The following is a 19730-nucleotide window of genomic DNA, read 5'->3' on the forward strand; positions in this document are numbered from 1 at the left end:
TCATACCACACCACCAGGAGCCCCCTCGCATCAAAAGGATGGTCTGTGCAGAGCCAAGCATGCAGTGGAGTGGGAGGGGGGGATTAAACAGCCTGTTTAATAAATAAACAGCTTAGCGCATCCATAACTAGATCTCCACAGAACAACAGCTGATTAAGACTAAAGATCGTCACACAGCAGAGGGCAAATAGAGGAGGGACTTTCAAAGGAAGTACAGTATAGATAGCACAGAGCTGTGTTGTTGTTCTCCGAGTCCTCTGCGTGCCCCCTGAGTACTGCCATATTCTGAAAGGGCCTCTGCTCTCTTGTCAGGAGTTCTGACATTTTCTGTGCATTTTAGATAACCTTTAAGGTCAGCTTCCATTTTAGCAATATAAACAAAAGCTCTTTAGCGTGGAAGTCACATCTCCCCGATCCCGATGTTTGCCTGTGATTTTTTTCTAAAAAAAGAAATCTCTTTCTGTCTCTGTTGAATGTGCATCATTTTGAGTATGCGTTCACGGTCATGCAGGTACTATGCTTATGTACACGTGCTTGACCTATTTCTGCACTTGAACTGGAGCAAGAAAACAAATTCTGTGCCCCAAACATCGTGACACAGAGGAATCAGGAACAAGTTATCCAAGGCCATTGTGGTGAGACAAACAGATTTGTCAGGGAAAGTTAATGCTAATTGACACCCTCTCTCACGCCTCCATATTCCCGAAGACTCAGTCACCACTGACAGATGATGGCAGAACAGGGAGGTTGGGTGTAGTAGAGGTGTGCAGGGGGTACCTCAGACGCTTGGAAAGAAAAATGAGAGATCACACTGCGCTGACAGTCCAATCCCTCAGTCCGGCCCATTAGCCACAACAGAATTTCTGCACCGATAGTGTGTCGGAGGTACCACCCATAAACAAACTGGTGCCCTCCGTGGGCCACGAGGTCACCCAGCATGATAGAGGTTATTAAGTGCTGCTTCTGTTTGCACATCAATCACAGCCGTGCGACCTGGGTTTAAATGGATTATTCCTTCCACGGAGGAGACACCTCTCAACGTCTCACAGGATCAGTGCCAAGAGTCCAACTACCTCGACTTAGAGAGGTCATTTTCTCTTTTGCAATCCTTTTGTTTTCTGTCCTTCCTCCTATGCATCCTCTTGTCTCTAGTTCTCCCTGACAAGTCTGTCTTATTAGCCATACAAGGAAAATCATATGAAAAAACAACTATTTTCAGATGCATTTTAGACTTTTGCACCTTGTGCAGATCAGGTCTTAGGCAGTGCTGAAAAAGCACTTTTCAACAACCCCATAATGAGGCATGCAGTTTATAAGCAAGGACACGTATATTACTTCTGCTGTTTGCTGGATAAGAAGCCATTGCACGCATGTATTTATAACGCTATCAAAAGAATCAGAGGCGCTTGATGTGGCAAAGCTGCTTCTCTTCTTTGGACAAATATCTTCCTGTTTACTGCTAACCCCTCACCTCTGGCTCATCTGTCTCTGTAACTGATCCGAGATTTGTTGACAAAGGACTTTTAGCACTGACTGGTGGCTGTGGGAGATATGTGGATGTAATCCACCAAAGCTCTACTGGTATGTCCACACTGCCATCCCGCTGTACCGTCCAGATCAAAGGTGTCAAGCAGCTAAGATTTTTTTTCTCTAACCAGCATCATGGTCTGGCTCTCTTTATCCCTGTCTAGGATTAGGAGGGCTGGAGACATTCATGCACCTTATCTTTAAACAGTGATTGCTTGCTGCTAGCTTGCCAGAAATGGCCCAGGCAGGTTCCCCCTTCTCTCAAAATACATGAAGCCTAATCTAGCTGGGTTTTTGGTATTTCAAGGCACATACAGTAGGAGCAATATGTTGTATCAGTGGGCAGCAGAGTGTGTGCTCAAAGAAAGCAAGTTCTCCGTGGCCCAATGTGCATTTGTTCTCAGCACTTTTCACAGATGATAAGCCAAATGTAAAAACACCTCCCACCCACAGGACAATAGATTTAAGGGTTTGTGAAACTTGTTCGAGCATTAAACTTTTTCATTCCACAAACTTCTCAGAATGTTTTTACAAAGTAAAACGTCGGGTGTTAATTTTAGCATGTAGGACAAAGCATGCTATCACCTACATGGATTATTTCCAAGGAAGGTCATCAGCTGTTGTGCTCTGCCCTCTTTCTTCTCACCTCTTTCCCCCCCTCCCCTGCCTCTCTTCCTCACATTACACCCTCCCATCCCTCTTTGTCTCTGTCTCCTTCTGTGGGCTGCAAAGTCGGTCATGGTCACAGCCCTGCTGTCGTGTCCCAGTGTTAGTGTAGGAGCAGCTCCGGGCCATTTGACACCCACGCAATGGCGTCTAGAGTCCTGGGGCGCTACTCTGTCCTCCACCCCGGGTCAACTCACCTCTCCACTGGGCCCTGATGGGGTGACTACCCTGTTCCCCCGCTCACTTTTCAGATGAACGCACAGCATTGATGCCTCCAACTAGAGCAGAGCTCAGCTGTGCTACGCTTAATGATTTTCTACTGTTCAAACCACATCCACCTAATCTACATTGTTTTATACTGAGCTTAAATGATTCCAGCCTGCCTGTCTCTTATTACAGCTATCTTTAATAATAGCACTAAAGCTATCAACATTTTATTGAAAACAACAGCAATAAAAAGTCCTTTTTTTAATAAAAAATACTATTAAGATATTTCAAGGAAAGCTGTGAGGCGTTATCTTGCCAAAGACCTTTAAAACAAGTACAGATCACTGTTCCAAACATAATATAATAAGAAGAAGAATCAGGAAAAAAAACTGTATTGATCCCTGCAGGGAAATTGCTTTATTACTGTTGTTAAAAATACAGCTATGAAAGGAGCATTTACATGTTACAAAAAGAGAAAAATGGAGCTGAGAAGTAATAACACTAATTAAAAAAAATACACAATACTTAACTAGAAATGTATACCTGGTGATTCAGAATATTACGCATGGTCAAACATTCGCATGTTTGTTTTGTGCTTGTTTTTTTTTGCGCTATGGTAGTTTACTGTCATTCCAACACCTGTGGTGAGTTTGCCAGCCCCAGCTAACTCAGCCTCGGGCTATATACAGCTTTAAGGTAGACAGCTCATCAAAATGAATGACGAGTGTTGAGACATGAACTTGACCAGCTACAGCTGTGGAGAAGGAGAGTGGAACCAACAATACAGTTTCTGCCTCAAGGGGAGAAAACCTGCACTTTCTGTATTTCTGAGGAATTCAAACATCATACAGCCTCAGTTTATCAGACTTCACCATTTCTGTTATCTGTTGGCACCATATCCTTGCAAATAAAAATAAAAAAATCAGAAGACTAGGTGCTAAAAAGAGAGAGAGAGAGAGAGAAAGAAACACTAGAAATAATGAAGCCCTAAAATAACAGCAGGCTGTGGTATTCTCTGCACAATATAAGCCCACTCAGGAAAAGCAAAAGTGGTGTGATCTGCAGTGTGCGCCTACAAGGCTACCCATGCATTTGCAAATAAAAAATGGGAATGTAACATAGCCCGGACATGTATTCAACTTGTTGACTTTCTACTGCTCACTTTATCAGGTGATGCATCCACTTCTCACCACAGGAAAAAACACCTTAGCTGTACAAGTTTGTTGCAAAAGTTAACTCTGAGAGTTGAGTTAAAGTCAATTTAGGATGTGAAAGAGCTGCCATGCTGGCAACAGTCAGAGCAATGGGCCTGCTTGTTCTTAAAGCCAAAATTTCCCCTAAGGCAGAGTACACATTTATATATATTTTTTCCTCCCATGTTACAGTTGAGTGGATATTTTTGACCACGAACTTCTATTTTCCAACTGTTACAGAGTTGACTGCGATTGAGATGGGAGCTTTTGTTTAGCATTCTGAACAGAATATCTGAATTTTTAGCTTTAACATCAAACTCAAGGGACTTTCTTTGGTTTTTATTCATGTAAAATACACAACCTACTATATGCCTGAAAAATGACATAGGGACTTATGCAAGAAGTGCTTTTTGCATATGACCAGTGTCTCCACCCTTTCTTTGCAAAGAAAGGGTGGAGATCCTGTCGATTGGCTACATCAAAGCAAGTGTGCATACGCGCAAGATGGATGTAACTTGCTGGATGGGGATAAAAATAAAGCTTTAACTAAAAGGAAATTAAAAGGAAATTAAGCAGTCCTTCTCGAACAGTTCAATGATGCTGCTTTAAGTCAAAGGCATGAAATTACTGGATGAACACTTGGCTTGTAGCTGCTATAGTGTCAAAATTGTTGACTGCATATCCCAATGTTACGCAATAGTGTTGTTGTGTCCTTTTATTTACACGGTACATGCAAGTTTCTCTCCCCTCTCCTCTCCTCGCCCTGTGCTGGTGATGAAGTAGAGGAGCCTTCAGCAGAAATAACACTGCGCCACCTGAGCCCTCATCAGCGGCGCTGTGCTGCACATATCCCATTAGTGCACCTCACTAAGACAAATCTCCCAAAGCCGAGCATATTCCCAGCATAGGTGAGAGCCGAGCCAAGTAGAGCAGGGACCCTGGAGGGCCCACCATCACTGCGCCCGACGCCAGCTGCCCGCCACCTGACAGATTGGTTTTTCCCGAACTCTCAACACAGCAAATGGCAAAAAAAATGAGAAGGAGGTGTTGAAAGGAGAAGATGGAGAAGTAAAACACTGAACTCTGTCATTTTGTGCGTACTTGAGCATATAAAAGAGTCAGAGCTGAACATCATTCAGGAAGCGGGGTTGTCACTCCTGCTGTGACTCGCAGGTCTGAGAGAGACTCTTTTGGACGTGTGGACCGAGAGTTTTTCTGTCTCGCCGTTTCAACGTACGTGGCCAGGCTGAAATGGACAAAGAGAGGAGAGGTGGTGAAAGTTAAAAGTTGCAGAAGGAGACAAATGATGAGAGAGCTCTCGAAATGCTGCCATTGACCTTGATGTTGCAGTTGAGCAGGGTCGTTCTGCCAGGCTGCCCTCAGCTGCTCTGACACCTTTTACAGGCTTTCCATCTAAATCTCTGTCCAACATAGACTACCAAGTCTATCATTTCACCTTCCTGTTACTGTTTTCATTATTTCTCCAGCTAACTGCTCTCTCTGCCCCTCTTTTCTTCTCCGCTATGATTAATAGGTATAGCTCTCGAATCAATAAAGCATTTGTAGAAACTCCACATAGAATAGATTAAATGTACTCAGTGCCATCCACACTTCTGGTGACCAGCATGTACTATTATCGAGATTTAGACCTGTTTTTAGCTCCAAATATAATGTGTGCCTGTTTATCTCTCTCTTAAGATGAATAGAGCTAGAGCACAAAGGCAGTTATTTACAATTTTAACAATTTACTTATTTGTTTCATTTGTTTGTGTTCTACTTCTCCGACACCTCTCTTTTTTCTCCTGCGGTTTCCTAAACAGCTGGTGTTTTCTTTGTGGATCTATTTTTTTAAGCTTTCTTGTCATCTACACATCTGTTGGCTTGTGTTACTTGATCTGTTGTTACTCCTTCATAGGTGTGGTAGCACTTTTCCAAAAGGTAACATTTAAACAAAAAAGAAATTATATCACTGGAAAGGTTAAGTGTGCTTGGGAGACAGGGAGAGCCAGGTGACCTGCAGACCAATTTGGCATTCTGGATTAGGTTCTGAGCACACAGCTCTCGGGGCATCTTTTGAAGGACAGGAGCTGTGAACGGGGCTGTGCACTGTCTGCAGACACTGTCTAACAGAGCCATAGAAGCAGACTGGCTGTCACTGCTGGCCGGTATGCAGCTCACATCTTGCTTCACCCAGAGCTTGAACAGGAGCTCAGCAAGGGCTCGGCAGCGAGTCAACCCCTCTTCTCTCCTCGGTGTAATTCGGCCACTCCTGTCAAGCTGTGGAAGGGGAGGGAAAGAGAAGCAGTAAGGAAAAGAGACATCAGCAGCAGTCAGATGGGTGAAGGTGGTAGGGTTAAAGCACTGCACACTATATCTTGACTGTCAAGGCAGTTGATGTGAAGCATTTAGAGAATAGTTATTGAGAAACTGTGACAGCAGGTGGTCTGAGAGAGTGCGATGAAAGAGTAGAGGAAATGTAAGGTTAGCGATTTCTGGCTTTTAATTTTTCTTTACATCTGACTTAAATGATTAAAGGTTAATAATAATAATAATAATAATAATAATAATAATAATAATAAATAAAGGTTGTTGCAGTGCTTATAAGGCTGTTTCATAGGTCATAGCGCACTACAGTCATGGCAATGACCCAGGACAGGAACAGTGTTTGAAAATGTGGCATGTTCAATACCCGGCAGGCTACAAGAATGGCTTGGCCCTTGTATCAGTTTATGTGGGTTGAAATTGAATTCCTGACCTCTTTCGTTAGACTATGACACCGTCTCCCATAACCTGTTGTGCCTTACAGAGGTCAGGGATTGTACAATAGATGAGCGACTAGTTTTTAATCTTGAAGAGGGTCACTGTGACTGAAAAAATTAAGCTGTGTTTATCTGTTAGCTTGCGGTCTTTGAATTAGACATACTGAACTGTAAAGGTTGTACTCACAGAGCAGCAAACTAACTTGTGCATTTGTGCAGAGGATCTAAAATCAATGTGCCTGAGTCAAGTAGTGTGAACGACACAGACAAACAAACTCAACTATTATTACTTTGAAATGAAGAGAGCTGAAACACTGCTCTATAGCAGATTGTCAGCTCTTTTGGTAATGGCATATACTGTCTACTCTTTAGCTCTTAGCAAGGCTGGCCCGAAGGGTTTTATAGTCAATAGCTCATTCTAATTGTTTGCACTTGGGAAGTTGTCTACAGTGGAAGCAAATGATCCTGAGATCAGCATCTAGCAAAGCCTTCCCTTATTAAAAATTAATAAAGTTACAATCTTTTTTTTCCATCGATACAATCACAACAGCTCGCACAGTTGTTGTTAATACAACCACATTGCTTGTTAGGCACGCTGCCTTTATGGTTACTCTGGCATGCGGGTAAAATAAAATCGCTTAAAAGTTCATACGTCTAAGTGTAATTGTCCCCATCAAGACAAAATCTTAATCAGTTCTGCTTGAAGTGAGGGCTTGAATAGGGCTTTATACTTCCAGATGCTTGCAGATGTGTCTTTACATGTAGCTTGTATTTGCTCTCCTCACCCTCCAAAAATAGCACTTCTTTTCACCCTGCATCTGGCAACAAACTTCTACAGCAGTTGAACGGTCAGCTGTGCTCATCTGCCAGTGCCGAGCAGATTGTGCTGCTTTCTATTGATTTAAGGAGAAATGCCATTACCTTTGGAGATATCCGTTTCTGTTTGTTTGCCTGTCTGTTTTTGTCTCCCTCTGGTATCTGCATGTTGTATACAACAGGTATTGACACTTTTTTTTTGTTTTCCTTTTTTATGTCTAGGCTTTCCCAATGAGCCTGCAGCTGACATTGCTTTGAAAACAGTAAAACGCTGGATCGAAGACAATCCTGATAAGGTAGGACACGCCTGCATGATTCATGTTGTCGATCTGAGGTCACTTCCTCATTTGTGAAGTAACCGCCTATTTCTCACGTTCGCCGATTTGCTGTGACCTGAGATGATTGGACCACAGCAGAAACACTGAACTCCAATTGTCATGCGTCTCTGTTTCAGACAGACATCTTATCCACCTGCCTTGCTTGGTCTGCATGCATATCAAATTAAAAGCCAGTCTGTGTCTAATCGGGTCTTAAATGGTCTGTTGACTGTTTAATTGGTCAGTGCTGGGACGAGCTGTCAAACCCAGAAGAACATAAACACATCAGATGGAATAATCTCAAATTGTTATTTGTTTTAGATAAATTATAATCACGCCTTCCAAGAACTGAAGGCTCAGATGCAGATCTGCTGCACTACCACATTTCTCTGGTCAAAAACACAAATTCACACGTTTATCTTAAACGAACGGTAAAATCTTAAAAGCAGACAATCATCTTCAATTTTTATCTGTTGCGTCTCTTGTCATTTGCAATGACCGTAATGCATCCATTTGCATTGTGCAGAGCTAAAATGTATGCCACATTTGCAAGAAAAATCTTTACCGCCAAGGTTATTTTACTCGCTGAGAAAAACACTGATATGCTCGCTGACAGAGCTCCTACTTCACGCTTTCAACACACTGTGGACTTGATGTCAGATAGGAACCGATTATCAAGTTGTAATCTTGTTTTGTGAAATTTTAAGTTCTTCACCCAGGGTGCTATCGCCTTTATAAAGTACTTTATTAATTGCTAATGTGTTAGTACTAATTAACAGGGTCAAAATCCATGAGACTGTTGTAAAATAATAACTCAGGAGATAGCTGCATGTGGCTTTTATGGCGGTGGTTTACATGCATCGTGACTTTCAAGTGATATTTAACAGATTAATATATATTTAGTCCACGATGATAAAAAAATTTGTAGTTGTCAGGAGACTGTTTAAGACTTTGCAGAACATTTGCCAGCTTGTGAGTCAGTGAGTGATGCTAACCTTTGGGGGTCGTCTCTGTTTACTGTGGTACTGTTTATATCTGTCACTTTGGATTGAGGTGTTTTATAGAACTCACAGCTTGATGTGCTGCAGCATCCTTCAGCTGGTATTATGGATGTTCTCAACAAGCAGCCAAACGATACGGACTTGCTTGATTATTTTGCCGTTGTTGTGCACTTGCGCGCTGCCTGATGATTCCTGTAGCTTGTAGTTGGGGAATCCATCAAGCCTCTGGCAGAAAGAAGATTTCCACCAGGTTATTGCTGACTGTAAATAACAAGCTAATGTTCAAAGCTGACTTTCGTAGTCGTGATGTTCCACATACAAGTTTGAAATGTTTTACAAGTGATGGAGGGGGCGTGAGAGACATCTGCGGAGGCTTCCCTTAGCAGTATTTGGCAAAACTGTGAGCACAGTCTGTAGATCTTCAACTCTAACTAAACCAAAAGTGATCTTTTAATAAGATCTGGGAGAATATAGCGATATATTTTACCCAGAAGCACAGCATAACATGGACGTGCACAGGAGGGCTTCCTTGCAGATTCAGATTCATTCACGGTTGCCTGGCATTTTGTTAATCTTCGTGTACCACAAAGAAGGATGCATGATGTGATTATGTTTTTTTTATTTTGTTTGTTTGAAGAGCTCAGGAAGAATCCAAATACATGTCTAATAGAATTCTCAATGCTCAAAGGAAAAGCATGTGAGCGTTTTGAAGTGCAGTAAATCTTAAGATGAATACCTCTTTCTATGTTTAGAAAAGCAATTTATCACTGTAACATTTACTCAATAGACACACCCAGTGTTGGCATGATTGATAATTGACATGATTCAGTTTTTAGGTGCTGTCAACTCGAAAATTGTGAATGGGCAGTTGTTTACCATGCGTAAAGACATTTTCAATCAAAGTCTTGAAAGTACAGTATTCTACAAGTTTCGCTTTCTCAGTTTCGCTTCAAAGGCAATCCAGAGGTTGTGTGCAAAGTTGCATGCGATGCCGGCTCATCTCCAGCTCTGTACGCTCAGTCTGTGTTGTAGGCGTCTACAGAATCAAGTCATCTCGGGGCCATGTTTTGTAGAAGATACCGTGTGGCTGAATTTTAGCACAGTGGGTTGGCTGAGCGTCTAACGTGGCCAGGGTAAAAGTGTAGACAGCAACCAGTTTATAGGCATTCGAATCTGGCAGGTTTTAGTCACAAGCAGCTATTGATCTGTAATTGTCCACATAGAAGTCTGAGAAGACAGTAATGTCAGGTGGCAGAAGACTTTGTGTGTGTACGGTGTGTGTGTATGTTTGGGTGTGTGCAGGGCTTGATGGGAAGATAGAATGAAAAGAAAACAAAGAACGGGACACTGTGTGATTGATTAACAGAAAGTTTATCTACCGGGCCAGCAAAGTGTAGCCCTAATGCACTCAGCCACACACAAAGGCCCCAATTCGAGATTGAAACTCACTCTTGAAAGCACCTAGACTTCCATTGTGGAGGAATAAACAGCTTCAATGTGGTCAGGGAGAACAGATCCTTTAATCTAGAGATACTTGAGTGCTGAACTGATTCTTTAGATCATAACAGATGAAAGAATAAGGGGCTCAGTCCCTGCTTCCCCATATATTCCATGTGAATTAATGAAACAGAATTTGTATTTGTAAACAACAGACCATAAAGCTCTAATGACTTCAAAAAGTACATAAGGGGCCAAGGCAGTGACATCCTAGAGACCCACTCCTCCATATGGCCTTTGAGCGGTTTCCCCCCGGCTCACAGCAGACATGCCTCTCCACTCATCTGGCTTTGGTTTATTTCTCATTTTCAGATCTAATTTGGTTTAATTCAGGCTTACATAGGTTTAATCTGCAGATGAAAAATGCGGTCTGACACTTTATTTGGCTGCCACGGATGTGCTCTGGATAGCCAAGCTTTTTAATGAAGCGTTTCGAGGGCCCCGCAGCCCAGCATTACTGACATAGTCTGAACACTTGAGACAGATTGAGAGTCTGTAATAAGCTCTGCTGCACTGTGCTGCTCAGGACAGAATTGATGTGTAGAGATTTCACCTTTCAACATTACTCTGGTTTGGGCTTTAGTATTAAGCACTCCACTGTGCCAATGATGCTCCCAAAACAGGTGTTTACATCCTATTTCCTGTTCTGTCAATGATCTGTTTACCTTAGTAGCATTTGTCATTTAAGACACCTGATAATAAATTCCATCTCAAGCTAAGGCTGTAGACTCTGTGACAAATGTCAAGTGTCTGTTACGAATAAATGCAATATTTTGTATGCTTTGTATGGTTGTGGTTTTCTGCGTGAATGCGTATCAGCTTAGGAGCCTGTCTGGGTTTTGGCAGATGGAGCTGCAACATGTCAACTTTGAGGCGTTCATTGTCATTCGGTTGAATAAGATGGATGGTTGCTGTTACGATGGCTATATTGTGTGGTTCGTATTTAGAAAATCTAAACGTTGCGACCATTTTTATCTGGCATGCTGGGTAAGCAGACAGTATATTAAATATATGGTGCTTGCTTGTTGTCTCCTATACGTGACAGTTATGATGGTAATGAATTCCCCAAAAGAGAGACCAAAAAAATCGAGACAGAGTTTTCGTTCCATTAGCCTCATCCAGTCAGCTTTTTTTTTTTAAATATCAGAGAAGATCAATTTTATTCGACTTTCTAAAAGGCTGAAACAGGGGAACAGATTTAAAATAAATGATCGCTTTATCGGTTGTGAGAAATTTGAGCTTTTTTATAATAAGATAATACCAACTTCTTTATCAAAATCACCGATATCAATAAGCTTTCATTCAGTGTGTGAAAGACAGGCTGAATAATGATGTTAGTGTTGTTTGTGTCTACATGTATGTGTATATATTAGTCTTGTTTACATATCATATAATGAAGGAAAAAATAGGCACATTATGGGCCTCGATATCCATTTGAATAAGAGCCAAAGAAAATACAGCAGAAACAGTCATTTCAGCTTCAAGTTATGAACAAAGCCCTTTATGAGAAAATACTTTGAGACCCAAGAGCAATTGAAGCAAAAGCTGCTACTAAGTGGGGTGGTACTTGAGCTCTATGTTGCTGCATTGCCTCTTCATGGTGTTTTTTTATTGTCTGGTATCCAGTGAAAACTCTTTGCCAAATGATGCATCTGTAGTCGATGGTGATTTGCTCAAATTTGCTCCCTGCATGCCTTGAGGATGCTGATGTGCCACTAATGGGCTGTGCAACTGGCATAGTGTTCAAAGCCAGCGTGGTCTTTTGAAGTCAGCGTCTAGCCCCTTTGAATTGTTTGCTGTGACTGGGAGCATCAGGGAGACACGGCCTGATCAGAAGAACATGCCTAACCACTCAATTCTGCATCCACATGATATACTGTCTCGTGTGGATGGAGGAGCTCAGCTTGACCTCCGAGAAAAGCATTCCTCCTCTATGCGTGTCTGTCAAACACCTGCAGATTTTCCCGGGAAAATGCTTTAGAGTGAGTATATGAATGCCTTAATAGTTTTCTCTCTGAGAGAATTACTTTACTGGCACCAGTGCTAATGCATACCATGTAGTCTAATACATTAGTGGCAGCTATTTGGACCACGGCAGTAGAATGGATCTTTTATGGCTTTTATGATCTGACAATTTTATTATCTCACTCACTCTGGATAATATGGCGTGTGCCCTTTGATTCCCTTGACCTCAGGTTGGTGAAGTTATATACTCCTAGTTTCAGTGTTTAAATAGATTTAAGATGATACATTCAGTTTGTAAACCGACACTCTTCAAAGTTAATTTTTACATCTTTTGCTTTTAGCTCTGTTATCTGCAGAGCGAGCCGCAGCTTTGATAAAGTCCTCTCGCTGTCAGGGATTTTTAAAAAAAAGTTTATTATGAAGATCAAATGTTACTGTATTTTCAGTGTTTATCTAAACGGTTGCATGAAGCTCTTACCATCAGAGAGAAATCCTTTTTCTGCACGAATGAGGATTAAGCCTATCATCTTTATCTCTGCCCAAAGACCAAGGTGTTGCTTTACTCCTGGTAATTGCAGAATGATCACCTTAGTATCTGATGCAAGATGACTGAGAGTTTTCTGTACTGAGGGAGATTAATATTGAATTCTCCATTAATGTTCTGTCCCCACTTAGAGTCAAACGAATAATAAAAGAATAAATATAGCTCTACTCTACTCACAGAATTGATTGCATCTCACTCAGAAAGTAATGGATAAGCTGTTTGTGACGACTTAAGTACTTAAATCGCCGTGGCCGTTAATGCAGATTACAGAACTTATTAACAAGTAGCACCTTCTGCAATAATGCACCCTTGTCTTTATGGGCTCTACCTATTTCTGAGGCTTAAAACAATGTTAACTCTTTATGCACGACTAGAAAGCCCTCAATGTTTTTGAAGTTGGAAACTGACGTCTTCCATAACCAGGTGCTCTTTTACACATGCACCGAGCCCACCAATAAACACAGCCCACTGCACTCTGACACATGGACAGTAAGATATGATGCCCTCTGAATTCAGCTCTTTCTGGTCCTGTAGATACTGTAGTGCCACTCCATGCTTACTGTGCTGGAACAAGCTATCTTAATGACATGCTAATTGATTTAGTGTAGCGCAGATAGCGGTAGGCTGGCACACCGTGATAAAGCAAGAGTGGGTCGAGCTATTGGTTCAGAGGAGGACAGGAGACTCATCAAAGTCCAAGTAGTTCATTCGCTCTATTTGAAGACAATTTTACACCACGGCGCCCCATGCTGAAGCATGGAGACCTTTACCGTGGAGGTGCTTTGTCTGTGTATGTGTGTTTGCAGTGTTAGGAGTAAGCCGGGTCGTGTACTGCAAATTCAGACGACAACAAAAACAACAACAACAAAATCGTCGGCTGTGTTGTCACAAGAATGCTCATTACAGACGATAATTACGTAGTCTATCTGTGACCTGCAGAAAAGGATGGGAAACACTGTGACTACTCCACTGTCCTCTCACTCACTAGTGCTGATACTGAGCCATGAAGTCTGGAACACACAAATAACCTTGCTTAGCATTGCTTCTGTAACGAAGTGTGCGCCGATACTGCAAAAGAAACTTGTAAACACTTGGTTATGAAGTGGATGTGGACAGTAAAGCATCCAACTTGTAAAACAGTTGCATGCATTTGCATTGTATATAGCAAGTCTGAATTCTTAAAATCAGATGTTAATGGAATACATATTATTTAAGCAGTTCATTATCTCCTGCAACTCAGTGTAAGTATATACAGTACGTTCACTATATTTGGGGGGCATCTATATATATGGAGGTGGTGCGGGCCGTCTGCCAGTTGGAAGGTTGTTGGCTTGATGTCTAACTATCCTTGGGCAAGACAAAGGACCAGTTGTCCAAAATACATTCATCACAGCATGAGTGTGGCTTGTAATTAAAAGGGCTTTGAGTGTTGGTTTAGTGTAGAAAAGCACAATTTAAATACCAGTTCATCTACCAATTATATTTGGAGGAGGAGCATGCAAATTTTAAAAGTTCTGAGATGTAGCAAGGCATAATAGTCCATAATTAAATATAGCAAACACACCTTGCTTTGATACAGTAAGCAACATCATTACCCAACTACCAGAAGAAGAGAAAGATGGCTGATTTGTACTCAGTAAGCTAATCAATTTCAGCAGCTTAACTGTTTGTAGTTATCAGGTTGGTATGCTTTCTTTTTTTCGTATTAGCATACTTATGTATTATGTTCTATAAACAAAAGCATTGTCTTAAAAACTATCATGAAAGAAATAAAAGACGCTGGACATTGGTTGCTTGCACCATGTGGCAACATGTGAGTTAATGTACTGCAGCATTTAGTCGAGGGTTCAGACGCTGAAAGGCAAGAGCTAAGCACCTAACAATGTTCAACCTTCTTGTTCAAATATTTGTAGCTGCATGAGTTCACTGCTCTTTCGCCATTCACAGCTAGTCATTATCCACCATCCCATCAACAAACACGCTCTCACTGTGAGTATTGGGGTCCAGTTCTACAGGCAGCTGTGTGTCCGTTTCTGTATGAGCATCACATAAGCAGGCCTTCCCAGTGCTACCGATGTTGTAGGATTGGGGCTCGGTTCAGGGAGGAGGGTGGAGACCACCACAGTGATTACTTTAGCTGTTGCTGTGTGATTGCACAGTCTCTGGCATGTGATTAGGGGGAATGGGCCATATCTCTCACCATCTCAAAGGGGGATCAAATCAGCCTCAAAGCCTGGCTTCAGGCGGTGGTGCATTTGAAAGTCAATGTTTTATTTCTAAGCATAAATTACTTGATCAGGGCACTTTTTAGCCCAAGGTTGTATTCTGAAATAAGGTTTGCCACATTTAGAGAGATGGCAGAAGATCTAATGATTGCATATGTCATGTCACACGCGTCCCCATCGAGTCTATAGGTATAACAGAATTTCAAACTGAATCAACTGGCCTCACAAATAGTTTGCCTGTGTCTCAGTCGCTTGTCTTTTCTGGTGGATTCTGTTAAATAAACCTACATTTAAATCTTTTGCAAAGCAGGAGTATACACAAGGATATTCAAGATAAGACTAACAAGGTAATTTTTTTCAGCAATGGCCAATTGATTCGGTTAAGCGGAAAAGGGTGTCGGTGCTCTTCAAAGTTGTGTTAAAGGTTGACAGCGTGATTTAGTTCGAGTCATGCTGAGTTCGGTGGAGCTAATCCCTACAGTAAGCTTTCTTTGGGCAGCAGAAAGAAGGAAAGATGGAGAAAGCTATGGGTAGATCATGATGCGATGATGTCGTGCCTTTGAATATTGAAATTATCCAGGTGTGTGACTGTTGTTGAACATCTCCATAGTGGGGATGGACAGAGAAATCTGTTTCTGTGGGTCCTCAACCAGCAAAGCAAGAGGAGTGGTGCATGCTGTAACTCGACAGGGCTACAGAAATCAGTCTCAGCAACATGGTACAGAATGGTAAAATAGGTGATAGATAGAGCGGGAAGCTGCGTGAAGGCTCTGGGACCACAATTTGGATGGTGGAAGATTTTATGTGCTCACTGTTCTTGTCAACAAAAATAAAAAATCCTAGATCTCAACATCCCATCTCACAGTTACCTGTTACGAAAAGTTTTACAACATTTTCTGTGAAATTTGTGATTTGTTTTGTGAATTGTGTGACTGCAGAGAAGTAAAAACAAAGGTTGATGAAGCTCCGTCACAGTGTGTTTATACAACATAAATATGCAAATGAGCAAATAATTAAGCAAAGCTGCCTATTTTTTTTATGTTTATAACAGCTTTGCATGTTAACAGTGCGACCCAAGCTTGAACCTTCTTCAGAGCTGTCTCCTCTTTGCCTTGTGCAACGTTCCTGGACCGGACACTATCCGCTGGCCTCCTGTATCCTCAGGCTGTCTAAAGTAATCAAAGGAGGGCAGCATTAATTGCTTGACCCTGGCAAGAAGCCAGGTGGTATGGGATGGGTCATCACCTGCCTAGGGAAAGGTTGCCCCTCGTTTTTTTCATCGCCCATTCTTCCCCTCTTTCTTTCACTTCACCACCTGCCACAAGCAAACACCAGGAAGGTCTGGCTAGTTCTCTGTGGGGTACTGCAAAGTCACCCCAGCTAAACGCCCATCCTGTCTACCAAGCAACAGCCAACTATAAAAAGTAATAACCTTCCATCCAAAATAATAGTTAAAATTGGAATTGGGCATGCCCACTTTCCATGAACCTATTTCAGACAATGGCTCCAGTCCTATTACACAATGTCTGCCTCTGTACCCTGGCATAAACATCTTAGAGGGTGCTGTTCCAGGAAGGGTTGGGGTTTGTCTGACTTATGGCTGATGCATTCATCAAGCTCGTGCCAAGCCAATATCACACTGTCAGAAGGGAGCATGTGGCATTCTATCACCATGAGAGGCTGTGACAGAACAAGTCCTTTTCCATTACGCTCTCTCAGGGCAATCTCTGATATTGCCTTTCTGCTGCTCCATAATGCTGTTTATTTCAGTTGTTTGCACTGGTAGAATCCACTCGGCTTCTTTTCCCTTGCTCGGGCCTAATCAGTGTGAACCTCGTCGAATTTCGCTCTTGAAGAGTATAGAGCTCTCAAAATTGTTCTGTTGTGCCAACATTTTAATGTGGATTCTGAACTATATATCAGTTTTAAATAAGTAAAAAAGACTAAATTTGATCTGCAACGCCCATCTGTGCAGTTCAAGGCTGAGTATTCATTACTGTTTTTAACTGTCTAAACTCCTCTTTCTCATTTACTCGGCTGACAAAGGATCTTTTCCTTCCTCGTCACAGATGTAATAGAGAGCATTTGATGTGCCCAACCTTTTCCCATCACTGTATTCTCTATGTTTCCTATTTTTCATTCAGTGGAGGCTGTTAAGAAGCTGTCGTCCTGTAGAGTGGTCCCCAGTACACTCCTGTGTTCTCCTCGCCTGAAGCACTGAATTACTATTTATGTGCTGAACTTTGACAGTACACCAGAGTCTGTCCCTGCTCAACCAGCATAACTAAAGCGGCGTAGCTATGAGGTTTTTTTTTTTTTACTTGTCTTCTGCTTTCATGACTTCCTCTTCGCTGAATAAAAGGTGGGCTGGAGTGGTTGTGGGGGGGTAGTGTGTGAAAGCATCCCATTGGACTCCTTAACAACGGATTTGGCTTGCACATGCTGCACAATCAAGACAGAAATCTCTGCTTTGATTCACCTTCAGCTTTCTCCTAATGCATTATTTATTACCGATGTCCAACACGAGCATGTTTCTGCAACAAATAAATTAGGTTTGCAGCTACTTTTTTAATCACTCCTAACAGTCTCTCCTGACTGCTGAAATGAAAATGTACCTCTTCGTGAAGTCATCGGATTAGATTTGTTCACAGTTAGGGGATGAAAAGCACACTCACTTGGTAATGTGAACACCACAGACAGAGTTTTTCATAAAAGCTTTGATGGACCTCAAATCTAATCTGGAGGATACAGAGCCAAAGTATTCTAGCAAATCTGGTACAATTTTCTGCCTTTGATGCGCAGTAATTCTACTTTCTCATCCGAAGAGGGCAAACCTCAAACTGAGCAGACGAGATTTTCTCAGAGAATGAGGTTATGCTGCAGACATTCATTCTCCAATGGGAACTCTATTGATTATCTTGCATATCTGTCTGGCTATGAGATTTCTCAGCACTTTCATGCCAGAGTTTTCTGTCAGATATCTGTCCTTCCTCGTAGAAAATTCAGTGTTATAAAAGCGTTGTAAGTTAAATGTCGAATCTCTTTTCTTCGGTGCTGAGACAGACTGCTGCTACATTGCACGGTCACTTTTTAGCTAGCTGCTGTAAAAATTGTTTGAAATGTTACAAAAATAAAAAGCCGATGATGGTTTTTTTTACACTGCAGCATTAAAGGCAGTAAAAGAATCACTGAGAAATCCATATAGCGTATATGTGTTACATTACATCAAAGGGGCGAACCTTTAAATTATGTTTGACAATGAATTCCTTTACATACACCCAGCAGATTTTGTAAAAATGCTTCTTTTTTAACTTTTAAAGAGGTTTTTTTGTTGTTGTTTTTTTACTTTTTAAGAATGTAAGTAACATTTTGGTCCGTTGGGAAATGCTACAGGCAGTAACAAGCTTTAGATGAAACGGATTCATGGTGACAAACAATATATATATAATCTACTGAGTAACATGTAATAATGAGGTCTCTGAGTATGCTGATAATGATATCAATTATACTGAGAACTGAAATTGTTAATAATTAGAAGTGTCTGTAGTACTCATAGTCAGCCGGTAAAAAAGCCTGTTATCAAGCTGATATGTTGATACCTACATTATATTGTGACAAATATCAGTGTGGGGTGTTAAGTGTTATCAGCCGGGTGCCCGTGTCTAATATTGTTGCTTAAGTGCAGCGAAGATTCTTATCAGCACCTGTGCTGTTGTTTGGGAACTGAGCTTATATCAGAGATAGTCAGGCAAAAGGTCTGAATGGTGTAGTTCAAAGCATTACAGGCATTAAATGTGCTGTCACATTCACAGCCAAGCTCTTATACTGAGACGCTGTCCTCTCTTCCTGTATATCATTAAACAAGACTGGGCGTAATGAAGATAGGCAGACTGTCTGAGGCATGACCTTCAGAACACACAGAGCGCACTCGAACCTGCTCCGCTCTCCAAACACGCTGTTTTAGAAGTGGTCTGCTCTCCGTCTCTCACACATCCTCTTTGCATCTAATATCCTCTGATGTTTTCATAGCACACTGTTTATATAACACTGGCTCCAGACTGTAGAAAACAATTTACACAAGCCTCGTTTTAAAAAAAGAAAAACTACAAACTGCAAAATAATTACCCACTTTGTGTTTGCCGCTGTTGAGGCAAACTGAATGAGATTAAAGTACGAGCACCGGGTAGCTTTAGCACAGCCACTTTTCATCCTCTTCTGACAGAGAGACTGAGGGGGATCTCTAGAAGGCTTTGAGGTTTTTTTGTGCTGTTTGAGTCCTCTCAACATGACCTGATCAGACCCCATTCATGCTCTCTCCCTTCATCAGCCAGAGGTTGGACCGTACCCAGATTGAGCCTGTCTCATAATCACAGAGACTTCAGGGATACTATTGTCTAAACATGCTGCCAACAGAGGGCTCATTGGCTGCTCGTGATTTGGTTTTAGCAGCGAGAAGTTTTTTTTCTTTCTCTTTTAATGGCGCTAACAAAGACGTCATTCAGGATTAGGTGTAAGTATAGCCTTTACCTGAATGTACAGTATGTTCGTGCACATATCCATAATTATATACAATCCAGCCAGCTGTATTGCATTATACGACATTCATCGACATCGTACTGCAATACGAGCCGATTCTAAAATGGTCCAAGCATAGTGCAGCATCAATTTGAGTCATACCAACAAATCGTTTTTTGTTGTTGTGTTTTTTTCTCTTTTTTCGGGGTGATACTGAGCCTGTGCATCGTAGGCCTGCGAGGGCTGCAGCTGACAGCTTTGTGGTTTCTTCTGACAAAGGAGACTTATTTATGTCTCTCATCCTCTGTGCAGCCTCTCTGAAGGCCCATGCTACAAACCACAGAGGCTGCACAGCTCTTGACAGAGTATCTCACTACAAAGCCCTCACACTCATTTTTGACTGGCAGCAGCCAACCTTCAATTTCCCTGTCTCTATTGCCATGAAATCTGGCTCTTAGCAGGTTCTTGACATGTTTGATGTCTGGATTTTATGGTTGT

General features: G+C 41.7%; 1 protein-coding gene across 1 annotated transcript in view; it reads left to right on the plus strand.

Moving 5' to 3' along the window:
- Positions 1 to 19730, plus strand: part of macrod2 (mono-ADP ribosylhydrolase 2) — a 413432-nt gene that overhangs the window by 319895 nt on the left and 73807 nt on the right. The window contains exon 8 of the mRNA XM_082556428.1: positions 7391 to 7464. Coding sequence (XP_082412554.1) covers positions 7391 to 7464 — 74 coding nt within the window. The remainder of the gene's footprint in view (positions 1 to 7390; positions 7465 to 19730) is intronic.

The sequence above is a fragment of the Aulonocara stuartgranti genome (genome assembly GCF_965226115.1).
Source record: "Aulonocara stuartgranti genome assembly, chromosome: 13".
Classification (NCBI taxonomy): Eukaryota; Metazoa; Chordata; class Actinopteri; order Cichliformes; family Cichlidae; genus Aulonocara; species Aulonocara stuartgranti.